The sequence below is a fragment of the Gossypium arboreum genome, chromosome 2, assembly GCF_025698485.1.
Source record: "Gossypium arboreum isolate Shixiya-1 chromosome 2, ASM2569848v2, whole genome shotgun sequence".
Classification (NCBI taxonomy): Eukaryota; Viridiplantae; Streptophyta; class Magnoliopsida; order Malvales; family Malvaceae; genus Gossypium; species Gossypium arboreum.
The window spans coordinates 112,289,147-112,309,335 of record NC_069071.1 but is presented as its reverse complement, the minus strand read 5'-3'; the positions used below and the strand labels follow the sequence as shown (position 1 = coordinate 112,309,335).

At 32.0% G+C, this 20,189-nt stretch overlaps 2 protein-coding genes across 2 annotated transcripts; one reads left to right on the top strand and one right to left on the bottom strand.

Annotated features, from left to right (window-relative positions):
• The first annotated feature begins 1,703 nt into the window (after nt 1–1,703).
• LOC108476254 (cell division protein FtsZ homolog 2-1, chloroplastic-like) lies at nt 1,704–14,417 on the top strand. Its single transcript, XM_053022787.1, has 12 exons — nt 1,704–2,374; nt 4,396–5,491; nt 5,655–5,726; nt 5,833–5,862; nt 6,086–6,170; nt 8,442–9,091; nt 10,224–10,523; nt 10,647–10,737; nt 11,189–11,313; nt 11,423–11,515; nt 13,834–13,893; nt 13,978–14,417. The coding sequence occupies exons 2-12, from the start codon at nt 4,421–4,423 to the stop codon at nt 14,104–14,106; spliced, it is 2,706 nt and encodes a 901-aa protein (XP_052878747.1). The 5' UTR covers nt 1,704–2,374; nt 4,396–4,420; the 3' UTR covers nt 14,107–14,417.
• Nucleotides 14,014–17,065, bottom strand: LOC108476253 (pentatricopeptide repeat-containing protein At4g33170-like). Its single transcript, XM_017778405.2, has one exon. The coding sequence runs from the start codon at nt 16,887–16,889 to the stop codon at nt 14,808–14,810; it is 2,082 nt and encodes a 693-aa protein (XP_017633894.1). The 5' UTR covers nt 16,890–17,065; the 3' UTR covers nt 14,014–14,807.
• Between the last annotated feature and the right edge of the window lie 3,124 nt (nt 17,066–20,189).

Genomic DNA, 20,189 nt, shown 5'->3' with positions numbered 1-20,189 from the left:
AATGCACGTGCCTCACATGTCTAACCATAACTTTGTAGTATCACATTTGAATACATTTTAACTTTCTTTTTTTTTAAATATATTAAATATTTTCTAGTGTTTGGATGAATCAGTATAAAATATTTTCTGTTATTTGGTCGATTTATTAAAAATATTTCATAAAAGTTGTTTTCAATTAAACAAACATATATTTGAGATTTTCTTAATTTTTCATTGTTTAATTGAATTTATTTTTATCTATAATTTTATATTTTACATTATTTTTTCATATATTAAAAATATTATGTTAAATTCAGATTCATTAAAACATCATTTTTAATTACATGACTACTAAGTGAATATTTTTATTTAAAATGTGATATCAACAAAATTAACAAAAAAATTAACGATCTTAACAATTGGACATGATTTTAAATTTGAAAAGTAAAGGGACTAAATTCTTGAAAATAAAAGTACAAAGGCTAAATTATAAATATGTTAAAGTATACAGACTTATGACATATTTTAACCTTTATACTACAAAATATTTATTATTAATATATTTATAATTGTAATAAATATTTATTATTAAAATATTAATATTGAATATTTTCATGTGAATAATATTATTTAAGATTATTATTTTAAAATTTATTATTAAAATAAAATTAAAATATTTTTAATAAATTATATTAATAATTTATTATATGATTAAATATAAATAATTAAATATGTATGTTTAATAATATTGAAAAATATAATATTTTAAATATTTAAAAATAAAATAAAATTTATTATGAATATAATAATATTAAGTTTGATTTAAGTTAATTTTATATAAAAATAAAATTGTCTATAGATGATCTCTTTTCCGAAAAATGACTTACGCTTTTCAAAAGGTTAAATCATTCTACAGGAAAAAAAGGTTTATTTTACCTTGACCTGTAAGTCATTTTCCGTTGACCAAACTATTTTATATGGAAAATATAGAAAACATTTTACATAAAACATTTTACATATAAACAAACGGACCCTTACTCTCATAGGCTAATATATATATTTGAATAATCTTCTATTCATAACCCTTCCCAATTCATAAATAAGAGGATAATACACTTCAGCGTAATTGAACTCATATTCTCCTGCGTTAACAACAATGCCATTCCAATCGAGCTAAAACTCATTAAACAATAAGCTAAAATATATTAATATAACTCAATTGATATTATTGTTATTGGTAAAATATATTAATAGGCACAATATTATTGTCAAATAATAATTAAAAGAAATATATATATATATTTGTATGCATAACAAAAAAATTGGTTTTTTTTATCATTTTAGTCTTTTAGTTTTTGAAATATTGATTTCAAATATTATAACTGCATATTTATGTCATCAACTTTGATTAGTAGCAAGAGCATTATGTTATAGGTATGAGATTTTGAGTTCGATTCTAAGCAATTTCAAATCAATTTTAATCAATGTTTCTTATACTAGTTAATATAAAAAAATTGGTTGAACCAGTTTTTAACTGGTTTCATATAGATTTTTGGCCTAATTACTTTAAAGCCACTTTTAGATTAATTTTTCAGTCAATTCCCGATTCAATCGGTCAGATTAACTGGTCCGATCCAAACAACACGGATTATAATAAGCTTCATGGTCAGTTCTTTTCAGTGTTTTCATAATTGAACCAAATTGGTTGAATTATAAATAAGTTGAAATATGGTCAGACTTCGATGAAAGACAAAAACGATTGCGACTAGTATGAAACACGTTAAAAAATTGATTAACCCGATTTTAAATTTTAAATTTTTCTAATTTTATAAATTTTTATAATTTATTTGATTAGAGTCATATGTACCAATTGACTAATCAAATTAATAATATGATGGATTTAACCTATGTTTCAAAAGCATTCCTTCCTGTATTTGATGTAGAATAGGAATATTTTAATACCAATAAACACAAGCGAAGAAGTAGTAAAATGGGAGGTTTAGGTTGCTGACGGAGAAGGGTTTCAGTTTCCGTCGACTTAAGATGAACAAAAGAGGCAGCAGCAACAGCACACGCGTTGAGCTAAGAGCAGTAAAGCAAAGCAGAGCAAGCCACATGGCCGAAACGTGTCGATCAAAGCAACGCCGATACCATTTTGGAACTGGGGAGACAGCACAATTACCCAATTTTTATAAAGTTTTCCCTTCCTTTGGGTCGATTCCAATTGACTTTTTTGGACCCCACTGCGCCGGGAAACTTTAAACTCGCTTTTACACCCTCTACGTGTTTGTTTATATTCCCCACTGCCTAACCATTTTCTTCAACCACAATAACCCTCTTATTTTTTCATCTTTTTTCAGCTCCAATCATATCTCTTTTCCTTTGTTGAAACCAGGTATGTTCATACATGCTTTTTCAGTTTCTTTCTTTGCTTCTTTTATGGTTCAAGAAATGCGTTAATAGGGATCCCTTTATGTGTTCTTGCAATCCTTGTTTTGAAGCTATATTCTCTCTATGGCTTGTCCCATTCCATGCATATATATTATATTTTGATAAGGGTTAGAGAAGGCATGAACATAAGATTTATCTTAATAATAAACAAAAATCACTTGTCACTACATACATCAAACACTCCTATCACCCTATTTATTTATCAACTCAATTACTTAGTCATTAATTTAACTTAGGGTAAGCCTTTTAGCTCCTTTATGTATCATTCAGTTTGCCTGATCCATATGTCGTTCAATTATCTATATATCATGCAACATTTTTTTTCCCAATCGTGTATTTTATCATTACACCAACAAAAGTCGAAGTAATGATAAGACATATCTAAAAGAAAATACATATTCAAACACATCTTTAAATTTTAAAGAAAACATTATTTTAAAAAATAGTCACGGAATTCGAATATGAAAAATATGAAAAACTGCAGAATAGTAGGTATTTTTGTTAGGTAGCTAGCCCTTTTTTATCATCTTATGAGAAGAAAAAAAAGGATTTAATTTTAATTTAGCGATATTTGATTAGTCAATGTATGTTATCATCTTTTCCAAAATAGGAAAGATTCTTTGTAGCTCCCCTCTTGGCCCACCAATATCTTTGCTCCACTATATAAAGATCATCTTCTTGGTTCTGCTCCTGCTATATTTTCTTTTTTCTATTTAAAATATTTTATATTTATATAAAATATAATTTTAATAATTTTTATATTGAATATTGAATATTATCTTTTAACCATTATGAAAAATTTAGAAATCAATTGGGTGTAAAGGAATTCATGGTTAGGAGTCACAGCTTGAATCTTTAAAAGGTTTCATGTTTAGATTTGAGGTCAACTATTGTGGGTGAATTTTTTTTAAAGATTAGGTGAAAAACCACAATAACCTAAAAATCATAGAAATTATTAGGTAAGTAATAATTACCTTTTAAAAATCATTATTATTAAAGAAATTAAACAATGCAAATAATTATCAATAAAGAAATAAAAATGCGAATAGTTTAAATAAAAATGATAAAATTGAATAGAAAGGTGAAAGAAAAAATAGGAATTTTAGTTTTAAAAATTAAATTACTTATATATCTTTAGTATTACTAATATAGCTTAATTATTTTTTTAACTTAATTGGTGTCTGAATTATTTGTGGAATTAGCTCAATTAAAGATTTAATTAATAATATAGATAGATAAAATAATATATTTTTATAATTAATTTTAAATATTTTTATTATTATTTAATTGTAGCCTGAGCTGTTGTCTAGATAGGCCATAGATGGTATCTTTGTACTGTAGGTCTCCTTTTATTATAACATTTGGAAACATGACCATAATTTGTATTGGTAGGTACCATTATTGTTCTAGTTTTAAAATTATATTTACTTATAATTATTAATTTTTCTACATGTGAGTTAATATTAAACTAATCACAATTGATATAGTATCAAAAGAAAATTGACATAAAAATTTTAAATAAATATCGAAAATATAAAGCACTTGTAATATCTTCTGACATGATAAAACAATATTTTATTTCAATTCATGGAGGATGGTGGAGTGAAACAAGATAAGCTAATAGATTCCTATTGTTCACCCACTTTTGAAGCTTTTTATCTTTTACATTAAAAAAATACACTACCCCAATTTATCATTTTCTTATTTATTATTCTATTTCCTCCATTGTTAAATTAACTTAACTGAACTTAAACTCCCATTAATGTCCATTATGTGCTTCAATTTATTTACTTGACTGTTCTAAGTGAAAGTCTAATGCACCCTTCTGGACGAACTTATCTTTTTTTCCCTTAAATTTTAGTTTTTGCTTACATGTTGGGTTGATATTCAAGAATCATGCTTTGGCCCCACCTGTAACAATCTGCTAGAATACTTATTTATCGATTATAATCTCGTTTTTGATAGTTTAAAGCAAGATTTCATCGCAAAAATGGTGGTTGAGAACTCTGAGGTTGGCGAGGTCGAGTCCACATTGAAGGAGGTGGACCAGCAGCTAAAGAATCATCCATTATCGGCCTTTGGAAGACAATCCTCAATCTATTCCCTCACTCTCGATGAGTTCCAGCACACGTTATGTGGGAAGAACTTTGGGTCGATGAACATGGACGAGTTCCTTACCAGCATTTGGAATGCTGAAGAAAACCAAGCTACAAACTCCATTAATAACAATCATCACAACAATGGTGTAAATGAACAGGTTAGCAATCATGTTAACTTATCTTTGAATGAAACAGCAAGCAGTAAAGGTGTAGCTAGGCAGTCTAGCTTGCCTCGACAAGGCTCGCTTTCATTTCCGGCACCATTGTGTCGGAAAACTGTCGATGAAGTTTGGTCTGAGATAAATAAAGTGCAGCAAGGACAAGGACAGAGTAACAAGAGCAATGTGCAGAATGCTGAGAATACTAGTACTCGACAACCGACTTTTGGGGAAATGACCTTGGAAGATTTCTTGGTTAAGGCAGGTGTAGTTCGGGAACCATGCGTACCACCGGCAGTACCGCCGCATTCACAACATCAACAACAGTTCGGGTTGCATCAAGCTAGCAATAACCCTGCAGTGGGTCCGAGTTTTGTTCCCAGGCCAATTATGGGAATGGGTGGCAGTGGTGGCTTTGGTGGGAGTACATATCAAACAATGCCTCCAAGTGGAGTCCTTGGTGACTCATCAGGCTATCTTAATGATGGTAAGGGGGGTGGCGGCTACCAGCCAGCTGCTGCCCCACTGTCAACAGCCATCTTTTATAACGGAAAAGTAGGTGCAGCTGGTGGCTATGGACCGGGACAGGCAATGGGAGTGGTATCACCAATAAGTCCGGTATCACCAGATGGGGTATGTACCAATCAAGTTGATAATGCAGCCACTCAATTTGGGATAGAGATAGGTGGACTACGAGGAAGGAAAAGAATCATTGATGGTCCAATAGAAAAAGTAGTCGAGAGAAGGCAACGCAGGATGATTAAGAATAGGGAATCAGCTGCAAGGTCTAGAGCTAGAAAACAGGTACTACCTACAACTACTGTTTGCTGGAAGTGAATGCATATATATGCATGTGTATACAATTATACATATATATTTTCTGGTAGAGAAATAATCTTCTGTTGTGTAGGTCATTAGTATATAGGCATAATACTTCAATTCTTACTAGGTTGGTTATATTTAACAGGCATATACAGTTGAGCTAGAAGCAGAATTGAACCAATTGAAACAAGAGAATACTCACCTCAAGCAGGCTTTGGTGACATTCGTATTACTTTTCGCATTTATCGAAATTTCAGATCTTGATGTAGCTTTTATCATATATAATATGGCAGCTTAATCTCATTTTACTTACATTTCAACAGGTGGAACTCGAGAGGAAAAGAAAGCAACAGGTAAATCATTCAACTGATTACATGTGCTTTACAATGCACCATATGAAGTAGAGAATACAAAAAGATGATCAGAAGGGCAAAGTTATAGAACTTTATGATGGGGGCAACATGCATAAGAGTAGGAAATATAAGCATTGATGGCTACAAGCATCATACTAGATTCATTTTTTTGCTTTGTTCATCCTATTTTTGGTGTTTTTTTTTTTCTTTTTTGTCCTTGCAGTACTTTGAGGAATGGTCAATGAAAACACAAACCAAAGCCCAGAAAGCTAAAGAGAAACTAAGAGTAATGAGAAGAAATCTAAGTGGTCCATTATGAGCCAGAAAAGAAGATGCATGCTCAAGGCAAGTATTTTAGTTATTCTTTTATTTCTTTTTTGGGTAAATATACATTTAGGTACCTAAACTTTGCTTCAATGTTCCTAAGGTTTTTTTGGTTCCAATTAGGTACTTAAACTTGGCTTTAAGGTTCAATTTGGTACCTAAACTTGGCTTTTTAGTTTGAATTGGTACCGACTGTAAATGTCTTATTTGGACCAATATGAACTATAAAGCAAAGGTCAGGTATTTAATTGGGCCAACATAGTTTAGGTACTAAATTGAACCTTGAAGCAAACCTTAGGTACCAATTTAAACCTTCTTCAGGTACGAAAATGGATATTTACCCTTCTCTTTTCTATTTGTTTCCCTCATCATCTTAGATCAGTAATTGCAATGCCTATGCTATAAAATGTAAAAATCCATGGAATATGATGCAGGCATTGATGGTGGAAGCTCTCAAAACCAATGACATAACCTCACACTGAAGAACATCATCAAACACCTTTAGACACATGATAGTTGGTGGATATTTATAAAGAAGACTTTTGGGAATATGATTTTTATGAATAATCAAATTTCTGAAGTCTAAACTGATGATATATATATATATGTATGTATATGGTTTTAGTGTTCATACAAGTCATGGAAAGGTATGTCGTTGCTTGTATATCATCTTAGTCTCAAATTTGGCCCCAAGATTTTCGTGGGGCGATAAATTGTTTCATCGATAATGTTTGATTCCTAATTTTTGAGAATGTAAGTATACAGAAAGTTTAGAATTCAACACCTTGAGATCATATAATATAATAAAATATAGCAGTTGGATAGAAATAAAATATAGCAGTTGGATAGAACGAATTGGTGAATTGATTTTTTTTAAATTTTATAATTTATTAATGATTTTTTTTAAATTTTATAATTTATTAATGATTTTTTATTAAGATTAAATCGGTTGATTGAATTAAGTCACAAATTGACCACGAGTAAAGTTAAGAGTTAAAAGTAAAAAATATGTTAAATATTTTTTCTTGATTTAAATTTTATGGTTAATTGGATTGAATCAAAATATTTGAAGTATTAGTTCGAATAAAGGATGATTTATGAATGATATAAATTTTATTTATTTTATTTATTTGATTAAATCAGATAAAGTGGTATTGATGGAATTAATATCATCGAAGTTTTTTTTGAGGGGTTAATTTGAGTAAGGAAGCATCAATTCGTGGGCTAGAATCTTCTCTTATCACAAAGGATCTTGAAATCCACAACTAATATTACAACAGGCTAGTGAAAATGGAAAAAGCAAAGATTGGGTCGGGACTTGGGAGAGAGGCCTTTGATGTCGACTATTGGAAACTCAGACCTTTGTTTGGATTGTGAGAAAATGAAAAATGGAAACTTGGGCTATTATCCCCACTTAAATGAAACGTCTTATTCTTTCATTTCTTCCATCCAAAGAAAGAAAAGAACTTTTGTTTGTGACGAGCCCCCAGTCCCACCAGTGACAATCAAGACAAAAACAAAAAAGGGTTTAACCATTTTTAAGGGCTACACTTAAACCCTGGCCGATAAGGGCACTATTCATATTTCTCACAAACTCTGGCCTTCTTCTCTTTACTTCACAAGATATTTTCTTTATGTTGGGATTTGTAATATTATTTTTTAACAACAACCTGGCAAAGGAAACCGCATTGCTAAAATCCAAAAAAGAAAAAACCTTGCACCCATTTCCACAATCTTTGGGCTTTTCAGCCACTCAAATGCCCTGAGGGAACTTTGCTGTTTCTGGTTTAGTCCACTCTGAATCTCTTTCAGGTTCTTTCGTTTCTCCTTTTAATTAATACCCAGATAAAATTTTTGATGCATTTTGTCTTGTTTGTACACTTTATCTTTGAACCTTTTACTTTGAATTGTAAATTTGGTTTGCTGTGAACTTCAAAGTTGAGGCATTTTAGGTAGTGTGCGTGTGCATATGGTGGAATTTTTGAATGTATATTGGCAACTTGTTTGATGTTATACTTCACTTTTATGCTCTTCATTTGAGAAAGTTATAGCCCTTTAGCGATTACCTTTAGTTTTAAGGTCAATCTGCAAAATGGACACTGATAGTGTTTTAGCTAATGGGTTTTACTAGGTGTTTGGGAATATAATTTTGATTTAATTGTGGGTTTTATGCAGGTATTGAATGAAAATTGAGTTGCAAACTTGAAATTTAAGCTATTTAGGCTTCTAAATTATCTGGCTTGTATCATAAATTTGATTCCTAGTGCTGCCTTATAAAATGGCAACTGCTTCTGATATTAGACCAATGGGGGTACTTAATGTTCTTGGTGGGAGAGTGTTATTGGAAAATCCTACAGGCAGACTTAGCTGCCTTAAGCTCTGTGATGGGAAAATCGGGTTTTCAAGGGCCGGCCTAAGGTCTATCATGCCTCATCTTAGATGTTCCACCAATTCTCACAGTGTCAGTCCGTATCAAAACAAAGACCGTTTTCTAAACCTACATCATGAAGTTCCAATGCTTAGAGGTGAAGGGAACAATATGATAACCAATCCAAGAAAAGAGAGTTCTAGTGGAAGTGTCACCGAGTTCTTAGGAGACATGAATAGTTCAAATAATAACAATGAAGCTAAGATCAAAGTTATCGGTGTTGGTGGTGGTGGGTCAAATGCTGTTAATCGTATGATAGAGAGCGAAATGCAGGGTGTAGAATTTTGGATCGTTAACACAGATGTTCAAGCTATGAAAATGTCACCTGTCTTCCCCAAGCATCGTTTGCAAATCGGTCAGGAGCTAACTAGGGGTCTTGGTGCTGGTGGGAATCCAGAAATTGGCATGAATGCTGCGAAAGAGAGCAAAGAGTCAATAGAAGAGGCTCTTTATGGTGCTGATATGGTTTTTGTAACTGTAAGTTCCCAATCTACAGTTTTAATCATTTGAGTAGAGTTTGGATTATTACTGTTAGTGTTACTAATCTGATTTCATGAGTGTCTTGAATCTAAACCGTCACTATTCTGTTGCTTTTGTTTATAATAGTATGCAAAATTGAGCAAAATATGCTATGCAACAATTTTATGTTCTGTTTATTACTTTTAAGCGGACTCCTCATGGAGACTAGTGAAGGATATTCCTTGAAGAAAATATTCCTTTCGACCTAATTAAAGTGATATGCATTAATCATATAATAAATACAAATTGGCTGCTGATACATGGTTTCTTGTTTCATGAAGTCCATTGAATCAATTGAATCATTAATGAATATCCTCGAAGTCTAGTGTAAAGGTGTGTAAGAATTATATATTATTTCTCTGGGAGCTAGCTTAACGGTAAAAGTACCATGGAAGCCCTTACACTAGAAGCCGAATTGCATTTTGCCCCCTCTACTCAAAAAATAGGCAAACTAGTCGCCATACATTAGATTAAAGAGCAAACTGGTCCTTTTGTTAAAAATTCCATCCACTTTTACTGTTAAAATTTGGTCCCTATATGTCTGCATGAGGTGCAAGTGGCATGTCACGTATAACTATCCGTTTATTCCATTAGCCACGCCAGTTTTTAACAATTTGTAGAAATGGATAAAAATTTTAACAGAATGTAGTTTACTCTTTGATTTAACATACAGGAACTAATTTGCCCGTTTTGTGAGTAAAGGGAGCAAAATGCAATTTGACTTTTAGTACAGGGGCCTTCATGGTACTTTTACCCTAGCTTAAGTTGTTATTATGAGGTGAGCACCGGCACCCAATATGTGTTGCTAGCATTTAAGGTAAAAATCCTTAAAACTTTTGTTGTATATCTGATCATATTGTTGCCTAGAGTCTGATGTGTCTTATATTTGATGGTTCATATTAGTTCATAAAACTATTTGTTCTCTAATTTTCCATTGGAAAAATCGTTTCTTCTGGTAATGTAACGCATGGGGTTGTGATAAATTCATATTAGTTCAAAGTTAGGATCAACACTTGGGATCTTGGCTTTTATTTGTTTTCTAGTATCTTTCTTTAACATTTTACATAGGATTTCTAGTATGCATTTGCAGGCTGGAATGGGCGGAGGAACTGGAACCGGGGGAGCTCCTGTAATTGCAGGGCTTGCGAAGTCCATGGGTATATTAACTGTCGGTATTGCCACTACACCTTTTTCTTTTGAAGGAAGACGAAGGACTGTTCAAGCACAGGAAGGAATTGCAGCTCTAAGAGAAAATGTTGACACGCTAATTGTTATTCCAAACGACAAGTTGTTGACTGCAGTTTCCCCATCTACTCCAGTAACAGAAGCATTTAATCTGGCTGATGATATTCTTCGACAAGGTGTTCGTGGTATCTCTGATATAATTACGGTATGCAAACCTCCCAATCCAACATTCATATGTGAACTGCTTTGGACGGCACAGAAGTTGAAGTATTAGAAGCTTGGAACCATACTTCTGGACCCTAATTGCTTTTGAATCTCCACATTGCAGATTCCAGGGCTAGTGAATGTGGACTTTGCTGATGTGCGAACTATAATGGCAAATGCAGGTTCTTCACTAATGGGGATAGGAACTGCTACTGGTAATTCAAAGAGATCATTAGCGTTTATAATGTCGAAGTAGGGTGAAAATAGGAGAAAAAAATAAAGGTTTCTCAAGCTTATTGCATGGTTCATTCATACCTTAATGCAAAGAACTTGGACCACCATCATGTTACATGTTTCTGAGTTGTGTTTCATAAATGATAAAGACGGTACGGATTGGACTTTCTTTTTTCTCAGAAGATAATGCACCAAAGTTTCGACCATGAATGCATGAAGTTTCTACCTCTTTTCTTTTCGCCATGTAACAAAATACAAGTGATTGTAGACTATCCATTTTCTTTTCTTTTTCCTTTTATTGGCAGTACTTATTGATGATTTTTCATGTCATATGGTCGTGATCTCTTCCCATTGCAACACTTTAGTTTATTTGTTGGTAATTATGTATTTAAATTGCCTTTCTATTGACAAGTTACTTTGTCTGGTTTGTAGGAAAAACAAGGGCAAGAGATGCTGCACTAAATGCAATCCAGTCACCTTTGTTAGATCTTGGTATAGAAAGAGCCACTGGAATCGTGTGGAACATAACTGGTGGAAGTGATCTAACATTGTTTGAGGTATTCCTTTGCTACTAACTCTCTCAGTCAAGCAATACAAGTGAGTTATTTTATTTCTCTTCTCGTATGCATCATTTGACATGTGATCTTTTTTTTTTTTTTTCTGTAGGTCAATGCTGCAGCTGAGGTTATATATGATCTTGTGGATCCTGCTGCCAACTTAATATTTGGAGCAGTGATAGATCCATCACTTAGTGGCCAAGTAAGTTCGTACTTGTTCTAATTTAGTGATACCAAAGTTTTAGACTTGGTAACAGTCATTTGCATACCTATAGTTTGATTACCATAATTTAAGTATGTCATCCACTTCACTGCAGTTCTAATCAAGAGTATGCCATGACAGCACTGTTGTTGATTAATGCCAAGTCAAAGTTGGTTGCATTGAAAGCCATCAAAAAAACCACTAAATTAGGCTAGTAGTTGCAAGTTGGAAAATTATTAAAGGGATAATTATTGTTTTAGTCTCTTACATTAATGGGTTATTTATAATTTGATCCCTGAAGTTCAACTATAAATAACCTAACCATTTTAGCATTTAAGATCATCACAATCCGAAAATCATTCCGCAGCCATAAAAGTTAGAGAGTGTTGTTTCTCCTTTTATCAAGAGAGAATTTTCATTGTTTTCTCCTTGTCAAAGTGAGAGAAGTTGTAATTCCTAGTTTTCTCATAGTGAAATTCTTCTATCCTTGCTCGTGGTTTTTTTCCCCTATATTAATTAGGGGTTTTTCACGTAAAATCTGTGTCTTCTTTATTCTCTCAAATTATGAGTTGCAATTTTGTTTTATTCGCAACAAATAGTATCAGAGCCAGGTTTGGGTGTGTATATCTACTTATCCTATTCTCTGTGGTTGCCACTGACAGGTGGATACTCCACAACAGAACATAAGTTAGATTATTACTTACGCACCGAAATTGTTGGGCACTATTCACATCAAATAGTGAAATAGTGGGAGTTATCTATTATAGAAGCATTGGAAACAACATTCTCTAAAACTCTCTAACTTTCAATCTCAAATTTTGTTTCCATTGCTTCTATAACAAATAGCTCCCACTATTTCACTATTTTATGTGAATACTGCCCAACACCTTTGGTGAGCAAGTAATAATCTAACTTTCTGTTGTGGAGGATCCACCTTTTAGTGGCAACCGCAGAGAATGTAATAAGTAGATATACACATCTAAACCTGGTTTGATACCATTTGTTGCGAATACAGTCGTCGAGTAGAGGGAAATTGTGAAAGAATAACAGCGAGAACAAAGAAGACAGATTTTACGTGAAAAACCCCCTAATTAATATAGGTGAAAAACACCATGGGCAAGGATAGAAAGAATTTCACTATGAGAAAATTAGGAATTACAGCTTATCTCACTTTAATAAGGAGAAAATAATGAAAGTTCTCTTTTGATAAAAGGAGAAACAACACTCTCTAACTTCTCTGATTTTGGGATGATCTTAAATGCTAAAATGGTTAGGCTATTAATAGTTGAGCTTCAGGGACCAAACTATAAATAACCCATTAATGTAAGAGACTAAAACAACAATTATCTCTTTAATAAGTTTCCAACTTGCAACTACTAGCCTAATTTGGTGGCTTTCAATGCAACCAACTTTTTACTTGGCATTAATCAACCAAAATCTCCCACTTGAAGATTTGATTAGGATAATCATATCTTCACACCATTCTTTCTACCTTGCACTTTTCATGTTGCTCACGTCTCTATCAGGCCAATAGAGGATTGACGCCAAACAAACTTATCAGTATTCATTACCTTTGTCATGAAATCTGCTATGTTGTCTTTGGTATAAATTTTCTGTATATCTACCGTCCCACTTTCTCATGAACGAAGTGATACTGGACCCGGATGTGTTTCGTTCTTGAGTGAAAAGCAGGATTCTTACAAGATACAAGGCACTCTGACTGTCACAAAATAAAGAGATGTACTCTTGTTCGTGCTTGCGTTCCCCCAATACCTTCATTGAATTAACATTCTGAGAAGTAGGGCTAAAATCTGGAATTTATTGGTGAACTTTACTGTGTACGCATTACTTTGCATACGCCTTCTGTCTAACTGTAATTATAATGAAAGCATATGTTACAAGAATAACAATGAAATTATTTAAACATTCAGAAAAGCAGGTAACATGTTGGTCCTATAAGAGATGCCTTGCCTTTGTGTTTAATGTCTAATGTATCTAATTCGTGCTTCCTAGCGAAGTATCTCAGCAATGAGATTGTTGATGGGATTGCATCTCTGCTACCCTGGCTTATTTAGTCATTCATTTCTTCTTGATATTTAAGGTATGGAGAATAAGGTCAAATATAGATAGAGTGCACAATGATTTTAATTCAAGCTCTTGAATTAACAATGAAAACCATATAGGCCTGTCTTCTCTCTTGGTTCTTCATTTAGGTAATAAACAAGTTCATGTTTACACATTGCCTGGTAAACATCATTCATGGTCCTAAGTATGAATCACTAATTTTATGGCAATCGTCACTATGGTCTTTCTTTTAGGTCAGTATAACTCTAATCGCCACGGGATTTAAAAATCAAGAAGAAGGTGAAAGGTCTCAGGTAACTCTGTTGCTCTCTCTCTCTCACATGCACTCATGCACACACACATATGCCTGTTTATACTAGATTTCCATTAAAACGCAGGCAGGTCAACTGGCACAGGGAGATACTGGTCTTGGAATTAATCGGCGGCCTTCTTTCAATGAAGGTGGTTCAGTGGACATCCCTGAGTTCCTGAAGAAGAAAGGCCATTCACGCTACCCGAGAGCTTGAATGATTTTCTGCAGTGTCTCAACCAATGTACTTATGCTTCACTCTGAAAGCACTGCTTAGTTTCACATAATGGTTTCCATTTCTGGATATTATATGCAAAAGCTTGTTCGAAAATAGAGAATGCTAGTAGTTGGTTCTATATATAGTTTGTTGCCTTAGAATGCAAGCAGCTACACATCCCCCCCTTCAAGAAGTTGTGTAAATTTCACAAATTTAGGATAGAACTTGTTTCAGTACATGTTTAAATAAAACTTAGCTTGTATAGAGTGCATTTGATGATAAGTAAAGATGAGTTTACTCGATTTGTTTTATTCAGTGGTAATGTTAACTAAAGAATTAAATTTGATATTGCATATTAGCAATGCAATGCAGTAGAATGCTGTCAAAGAAAAACATGAAACCGAGCATCCGTAAGCTTATAATGTGGCAAAGAACAACAGGAACATGCAGATGAATACCGTCAAAGAATACATGAAACCAAACTTCGGTAAGCAGATTCATACAGAAAAATGTAACAGGAATATGCATGATGTTCCCATTTCTTAATGATAGACAGGCACATTGTTTGAAGTTTAAAGAATTTGCAATGGCATGTACCTCCAAGCTCTTCTGCAGATTTTCCAGCATCCAAAACTGTTCAACTCTAAGAAGTGATGCAATATATATATTTCCCTAATGTTAACTTTAAGATGTCAAAAACCTTACCAAAAATCTCCACAAGAACACAAGCCATTTGAGAAATGATGGAATCTACTATTGTCCCTGACAATAATTTTTCTTCCAATCAACTTTGATATGTACTTAATTGCAGAGTGACAATCCGAGCAGACCCTTAAATTTTTCTTTACAATAATTGGCTTCCCACTTGGAATGCTTATTAGTGCAAATGCAATGGCAAGTCTCTCACTGTGATGTTGAAGTATCTTCTCTTTAACGCTAACATCCACATCTAAGGGAATGGAATCTGTGGAAGGGACATATCCGGCCGCCTTTATCTGACCCGAAAGAGCATCAAGCTTATCATAAATTGCTTTCATTTGAGGATGAGACCAGTCTTCAACACCAAAAATATGGGTTTTGTTTCCAACGTCAACCCAGCTATAACCTGGTAGTTTCTTAACATTAAAATCTTGCATCATCTTCCTCAATGTTCTCACATCTTCCCATTGTTGCTCCTTAGCATAAATATTTGAAAGCAAAACAGGAGCTCCACTATTTTCGGGTTCAAGTTGCATCAATTTTTCAGCTGCAAGTTTACCTCTTTCTTTATCACCATGGATTTTGCAAGCTCCAAGGAAAGAACACCATCCAAAAGCATTTGGTTCAAATGGCATCTTGTTTATAAAATCTTCAGCTTCTTTAAGCTGTCCGGCACGACCAAGTAAGTCAATAACACAAGAATAATGCTCTTCTCTAGGCATGACTCCAAAAGTCTTCTCCATAGCTTTAAAAAAGCTTAACCCGTCCTCCACTAAACCAGAATGACTACAGCCTCTTAGAAGACTGACAAACGTTATCGCATTTGGTTCCACTCCTTCGTTCTTCATCCTGTTAAATAGTTGAATAGCATCTTTTCCTAAACCATGCTGAGCAAACACACTTAACATTGAATTCCATGCAAATTCAGTTGCATTTCCAATCTCATCAAATACTCGAATAGAGTCATCAAGCAACCCGCATTTTCCATACATATCAACAAGAACTGAAGAAACAAAAGGGTTACTATCAAAATTGAATTTAATCACTTCAGCATGAAGCTGTGTACCTTGCTCAAGTGCAGCTTGACTGGAACAAGCCTTGATCAAGCTCGAGAAAGTGAATTCATTAGGTTCAATTCCTTGCCTCCGGAGCCGAACATAAACACTTAAAGCATCCTCCATTCGATCCATTTCAACATATCCATCAATCAATGAAGAACATGACACAATATTTCTACAATCAGAGTCAATTCCAAACACATTTGAGGCGCTTTCCATATCTCCCACCTTTGAGTACATATCAGTAAGAGCATTTCCCACTGAAATCTCCAACTCAAATCCCTTCTTCACCATAACTGAATGGAGACATTTCCCAAAATTTAAAGCCTTTAATGCTGCACAAGCACTTAAAGTGCTACAAAGAACAAACTTATCAATACCAATTCCCTCTTTAACCATATTCTTATAAGCTGACAATGCATCCTCGAAAGGACCATTCTTTGCATATCCATCAATCAAAGCAGTCCACAAGACCTCATCTTTACACTCCATTTCTTGGAAAACATTATGAGCATTAACCATAACTCCACACTTTGAATACATGTCAACCAAATTGCTAACAACAAAAATATCAGACCCAAACCCAAATTTCAATGCGAGGCAATGAATTTGCTCCCCAAACTCAACCAACCCAGCAGAAGCACAAGCCTTAATAACACTCGAAAAAGCAAACTGGGTCGGATTTTCCCCAGCAATTCTCATTTCACAAAAAGTAGATATGGCTTCAAAATAATGTAAATTCTGAGAAAACCCAGTAACCATAGCAGTCCAAGAAACTAAGTTTCTTTGAGACATTTTATCAAACAGTTTAACTGAGTAATCTAATTGACCACATTTTGAGTACATGTTAAGAAGATGGTTGGTTAAAAAAGCGCATAACGGATACCCAGACGAGATCAGCTGAGAATGAAGTTGTTTTCCTTGAAGTAATTGTCTAGTTTGGGCTAAGTTTCGAATTATTTTTGCTAAGGATTTTGAGTCCTTTAGTCCCAGCTTGGCAAAAGTGCATGGCTTTTGAAACTTCATGGGGGAGAATTAAAATTTAAAACTTTTCATAACATACTTCATTGGCCTTTTCAAAAACTTATATAGGGTATTCAACCCATGTTATTCGTAACGGTTAAGGGTATTTATTGTTGGATGTATGATCTAAGGTTGAGTCGTGCGATTATTCTAAGTGTGATCTAAGTTTAAGTCGTGCTAATCGTATTTATTATTCGAGCTTTTGACATATTATTGTAATTAATCAAAAAAAACTTATAATTACCAAAATGTTTGGGTATTCTTGAAAATTTTAATTTCTTAATTACAAAAGCATATTTTCAAAATGAAAAATTATTTGATACATCGTCATCCGGTTTGTGCAGTTGAGGATGAATCAAATAATTATTCTTTCAAAATATCTTAAAATTTCATTATTTTTCAATAAATACTAAATTTAATACTTTCTCTGTTTAATTATATTTAGAAGTATTTATGATCCGCAAGTTGAGGACCAACTTTAAAAAAGTAAATTTTAGATTTGGGTTTGATCTAGCTCGAACGATTTAAAAGTTCATATTATTATTTAAAAATAATAAAATATTTTATATTTATATATTTTATATTTAAATTTGAATCAACATATTAAAATTTATTTGATTTAAATTTAGTTTGACTGTACAATCTAAATATGTCCAGAATGAATATAAACATGAGTATTTTATATATCTTTAATTTTTATTTAAAATGATATAAATAAATATATCTTATATTTTTTAATTTTAAAATAATAATATAACAACATAAAATTTTATAAAATAATTTAAAATATATAAAATTACTAAATAACACATCCGGAATGAATTTGCATAAAATAACATATAGGTTCATTTGAATTTGGATATCTATTTGTTTGTGTTCATTCTAAACATGAAATAATTTTATGATTTTTAACAAATTTATATTTCTTTAAAAATAGAATTTTATTTTTTTATTAATGCATATCATGTGTCATAATCTGAAATCACCACAAGTCATCATATTATTAGTTGTCAATGCCACATCATCATATTTAACAATATTACAAAAAAAAGTATCAAAGTGTGATGTAATTGAATTTGAGTATCAGTTCAATTAAAGAAGGTTTATGTGACGAACTAGGTCCAAGTCATCAAGATAAGGAGAGAAAGCATACGTTAATCATATCAAAAAGGGGATAAATCTCAAGACAATACATGAACCTTAGTTAATGTGTAATTTACTCATGAACTTTGAGTTTGTATAATTCTATACATGAAATTTTGATCGATCAAATTCTCACAAATTATTAACACAATTATTAATGTAACATTGGTTTATCTTTTATTTATTGCAATTTATCGAATATAAAAATAAATTGATATATTTATTTCATTAAATGTGTATAATTGAATTAAAATTAAAGTTTGACGTGTACATTTGAATCAAAAATCAAAGTTTCATGTGTGCAATTACATCAAATCAAAATTCATGTATCAAATTACACAACAAATCAAAATTCATGTATAATTTTAAGATTTATCCCCAAAAAACTACCAAAAAAGTAAAAGTTTTGTTTTTTTGGGGGGTGAACTACACTATTAGTCACTAAACTATGGGTATATTTTCATTTTGGTCACTTAACTAAAAAAAGTTACAATTTGATTATTGAACTATTCAAAAGTTTTCATTTAAGTCATTAGGCTGTTAAAATTAATGTTATATGGCTTTCTCTATTTGTACTATCAACACCTATCGAAAGCTCTCTTTTCTCTTTTCTCTTCTCTTCTATAATTTAGTTCTTTTTTTTTCATGAAATAACTTTGAACATCAGAAATCTGTGAATCAGAATTTAAACAATCTTTTTCTCTGGTATCCAATATTGATCATCAGATCAACTTGACCCTAAGGTATACTTTTCTACTCATCAATAGGTACTGATCTACGGTACCAATTATCGAATTGTCGCTTCGAGCTCACTAGCGAAACTTAAAAAGAAACTTACCAACCCAATAAATTAAATAAAAATTTTCAAATAGTTCAATTATCAAAATAAAAATTATCTATAATTTAGTAATTAATGATACAGTTTATCTTATTTTTTAAATGATATTAATAAAGCCAACCACAATTGAAAATAAGTAGAAAAAGGGGGGAGTTGGCCCATCTTAGTCACAGGGAAAGGGCCAACTTATAATGAAATGTGATTGTCACAGGCCACAACATTTGCAATGGTGGTTTTTGTTCCCTAAATTTTTCCAAGAACAAGTTTCAACCATCAAATCATTATTCTGGCCTAACTTAACCCACATGAGTTTTTTTTTTTAAATAATTTCGATTATATTTTTTCTTTTGATACAATAATTAGTTTTACTCCTAATTTTTTCTAATTTAAGATAATACGTTTGACGCACTTAAATTTATATCTTCTTATAGTAGTATTATTCATATTAGTTAATTTTAATTAAAATTATAATTTAACATATTTAAATTTTAAAATTTATTGAAATATTATTGCTTTGAAAGTGATTATATAGGTCATTAAATCTGAATAATTTTATTTGATAAGACAAGACTAGGTCCAAAATTAAGAGACATAGCCACATGGAGAACAAGCCCTACCACTTTTATGTGACGAAAGAAAATCACTTCTTGCCTTTTCTCTCTAATTTTAGGGTTCAAAAATATGTAAAAACAATTTTAATTTTTTTGTATTTTAATTTAATTGGTATTTGATAAAACAATGGTTGTGGTTTTGAGTTCGAAAATTTGAAATTGAATGGTGGATTTTATCAAAATTTATTTTAGTTTAAGTCGGAATATATTTTGGTTGTTAGTTTGTTTTATATTATAATGATTTGATTTTGATTATAGTTATTCAGATATCATTTGTGATTATACTTATAATTTTATTTTTTAAATATTTTTAATAATTATAATTATTATTTTAATATTATACATAAGTTTTACTAACCAGTGTTTGTATGATATCCTATGGTAAATGTGCTGGAAAAAATGTATTTTTGGAAACTTTGAGGCATATTTTTAATTAGTAAAGGTGAAGAGTTGAATTATAAAATTGATACTCAAAGTAAGCTGCTTGTAAGTTATGTTGAGGAAAATGAAAAACATTAGTCCCACATTGATTGGGAATTAAATGTGGAACTTGTATTATATGTAAACCAATTTAATAGTTATTGAATGACTAAACTAATGCTATCACTTGCACATAGGAGGGGTTGCAAAATCAAATCCATATTGTAGAATTCTTAATAGAGACACAACTAATTTTTCACTCTCCAAATTTTCAAACGTTTTGGTGATAGA

Coding starts and splice junctions, on each gene's coding strand:
- LOC108476254 (XM_053022787.1), top strand. CDS start 4,421: ATGGTGGTTGAGAACTCTGAGGTTGGCGAGGTCGAGTCCACATTGAAG. Junction 6,171..8,441: donor AATGAGAAGAAATCTAAGTG/GTCCATTATGAG, acceptor TATCATAAATTT/GATTCCTAGTGCTGCCTTAT. Junction 10,738..11,188: donor GGGGATAGGAACTGCTACTG/GTAATTCAAAGA, acceptor TCTGGTTTGTAG/GAAAAACAAGGGCAAGAGAT.
- LOC108476253 (XM_017778405.2), bottom strand. CDS start 16,889: ATGAAGTTTCAAAAGCCATGCACTTTTGCCAAGCTGGGACTAAAGGAC.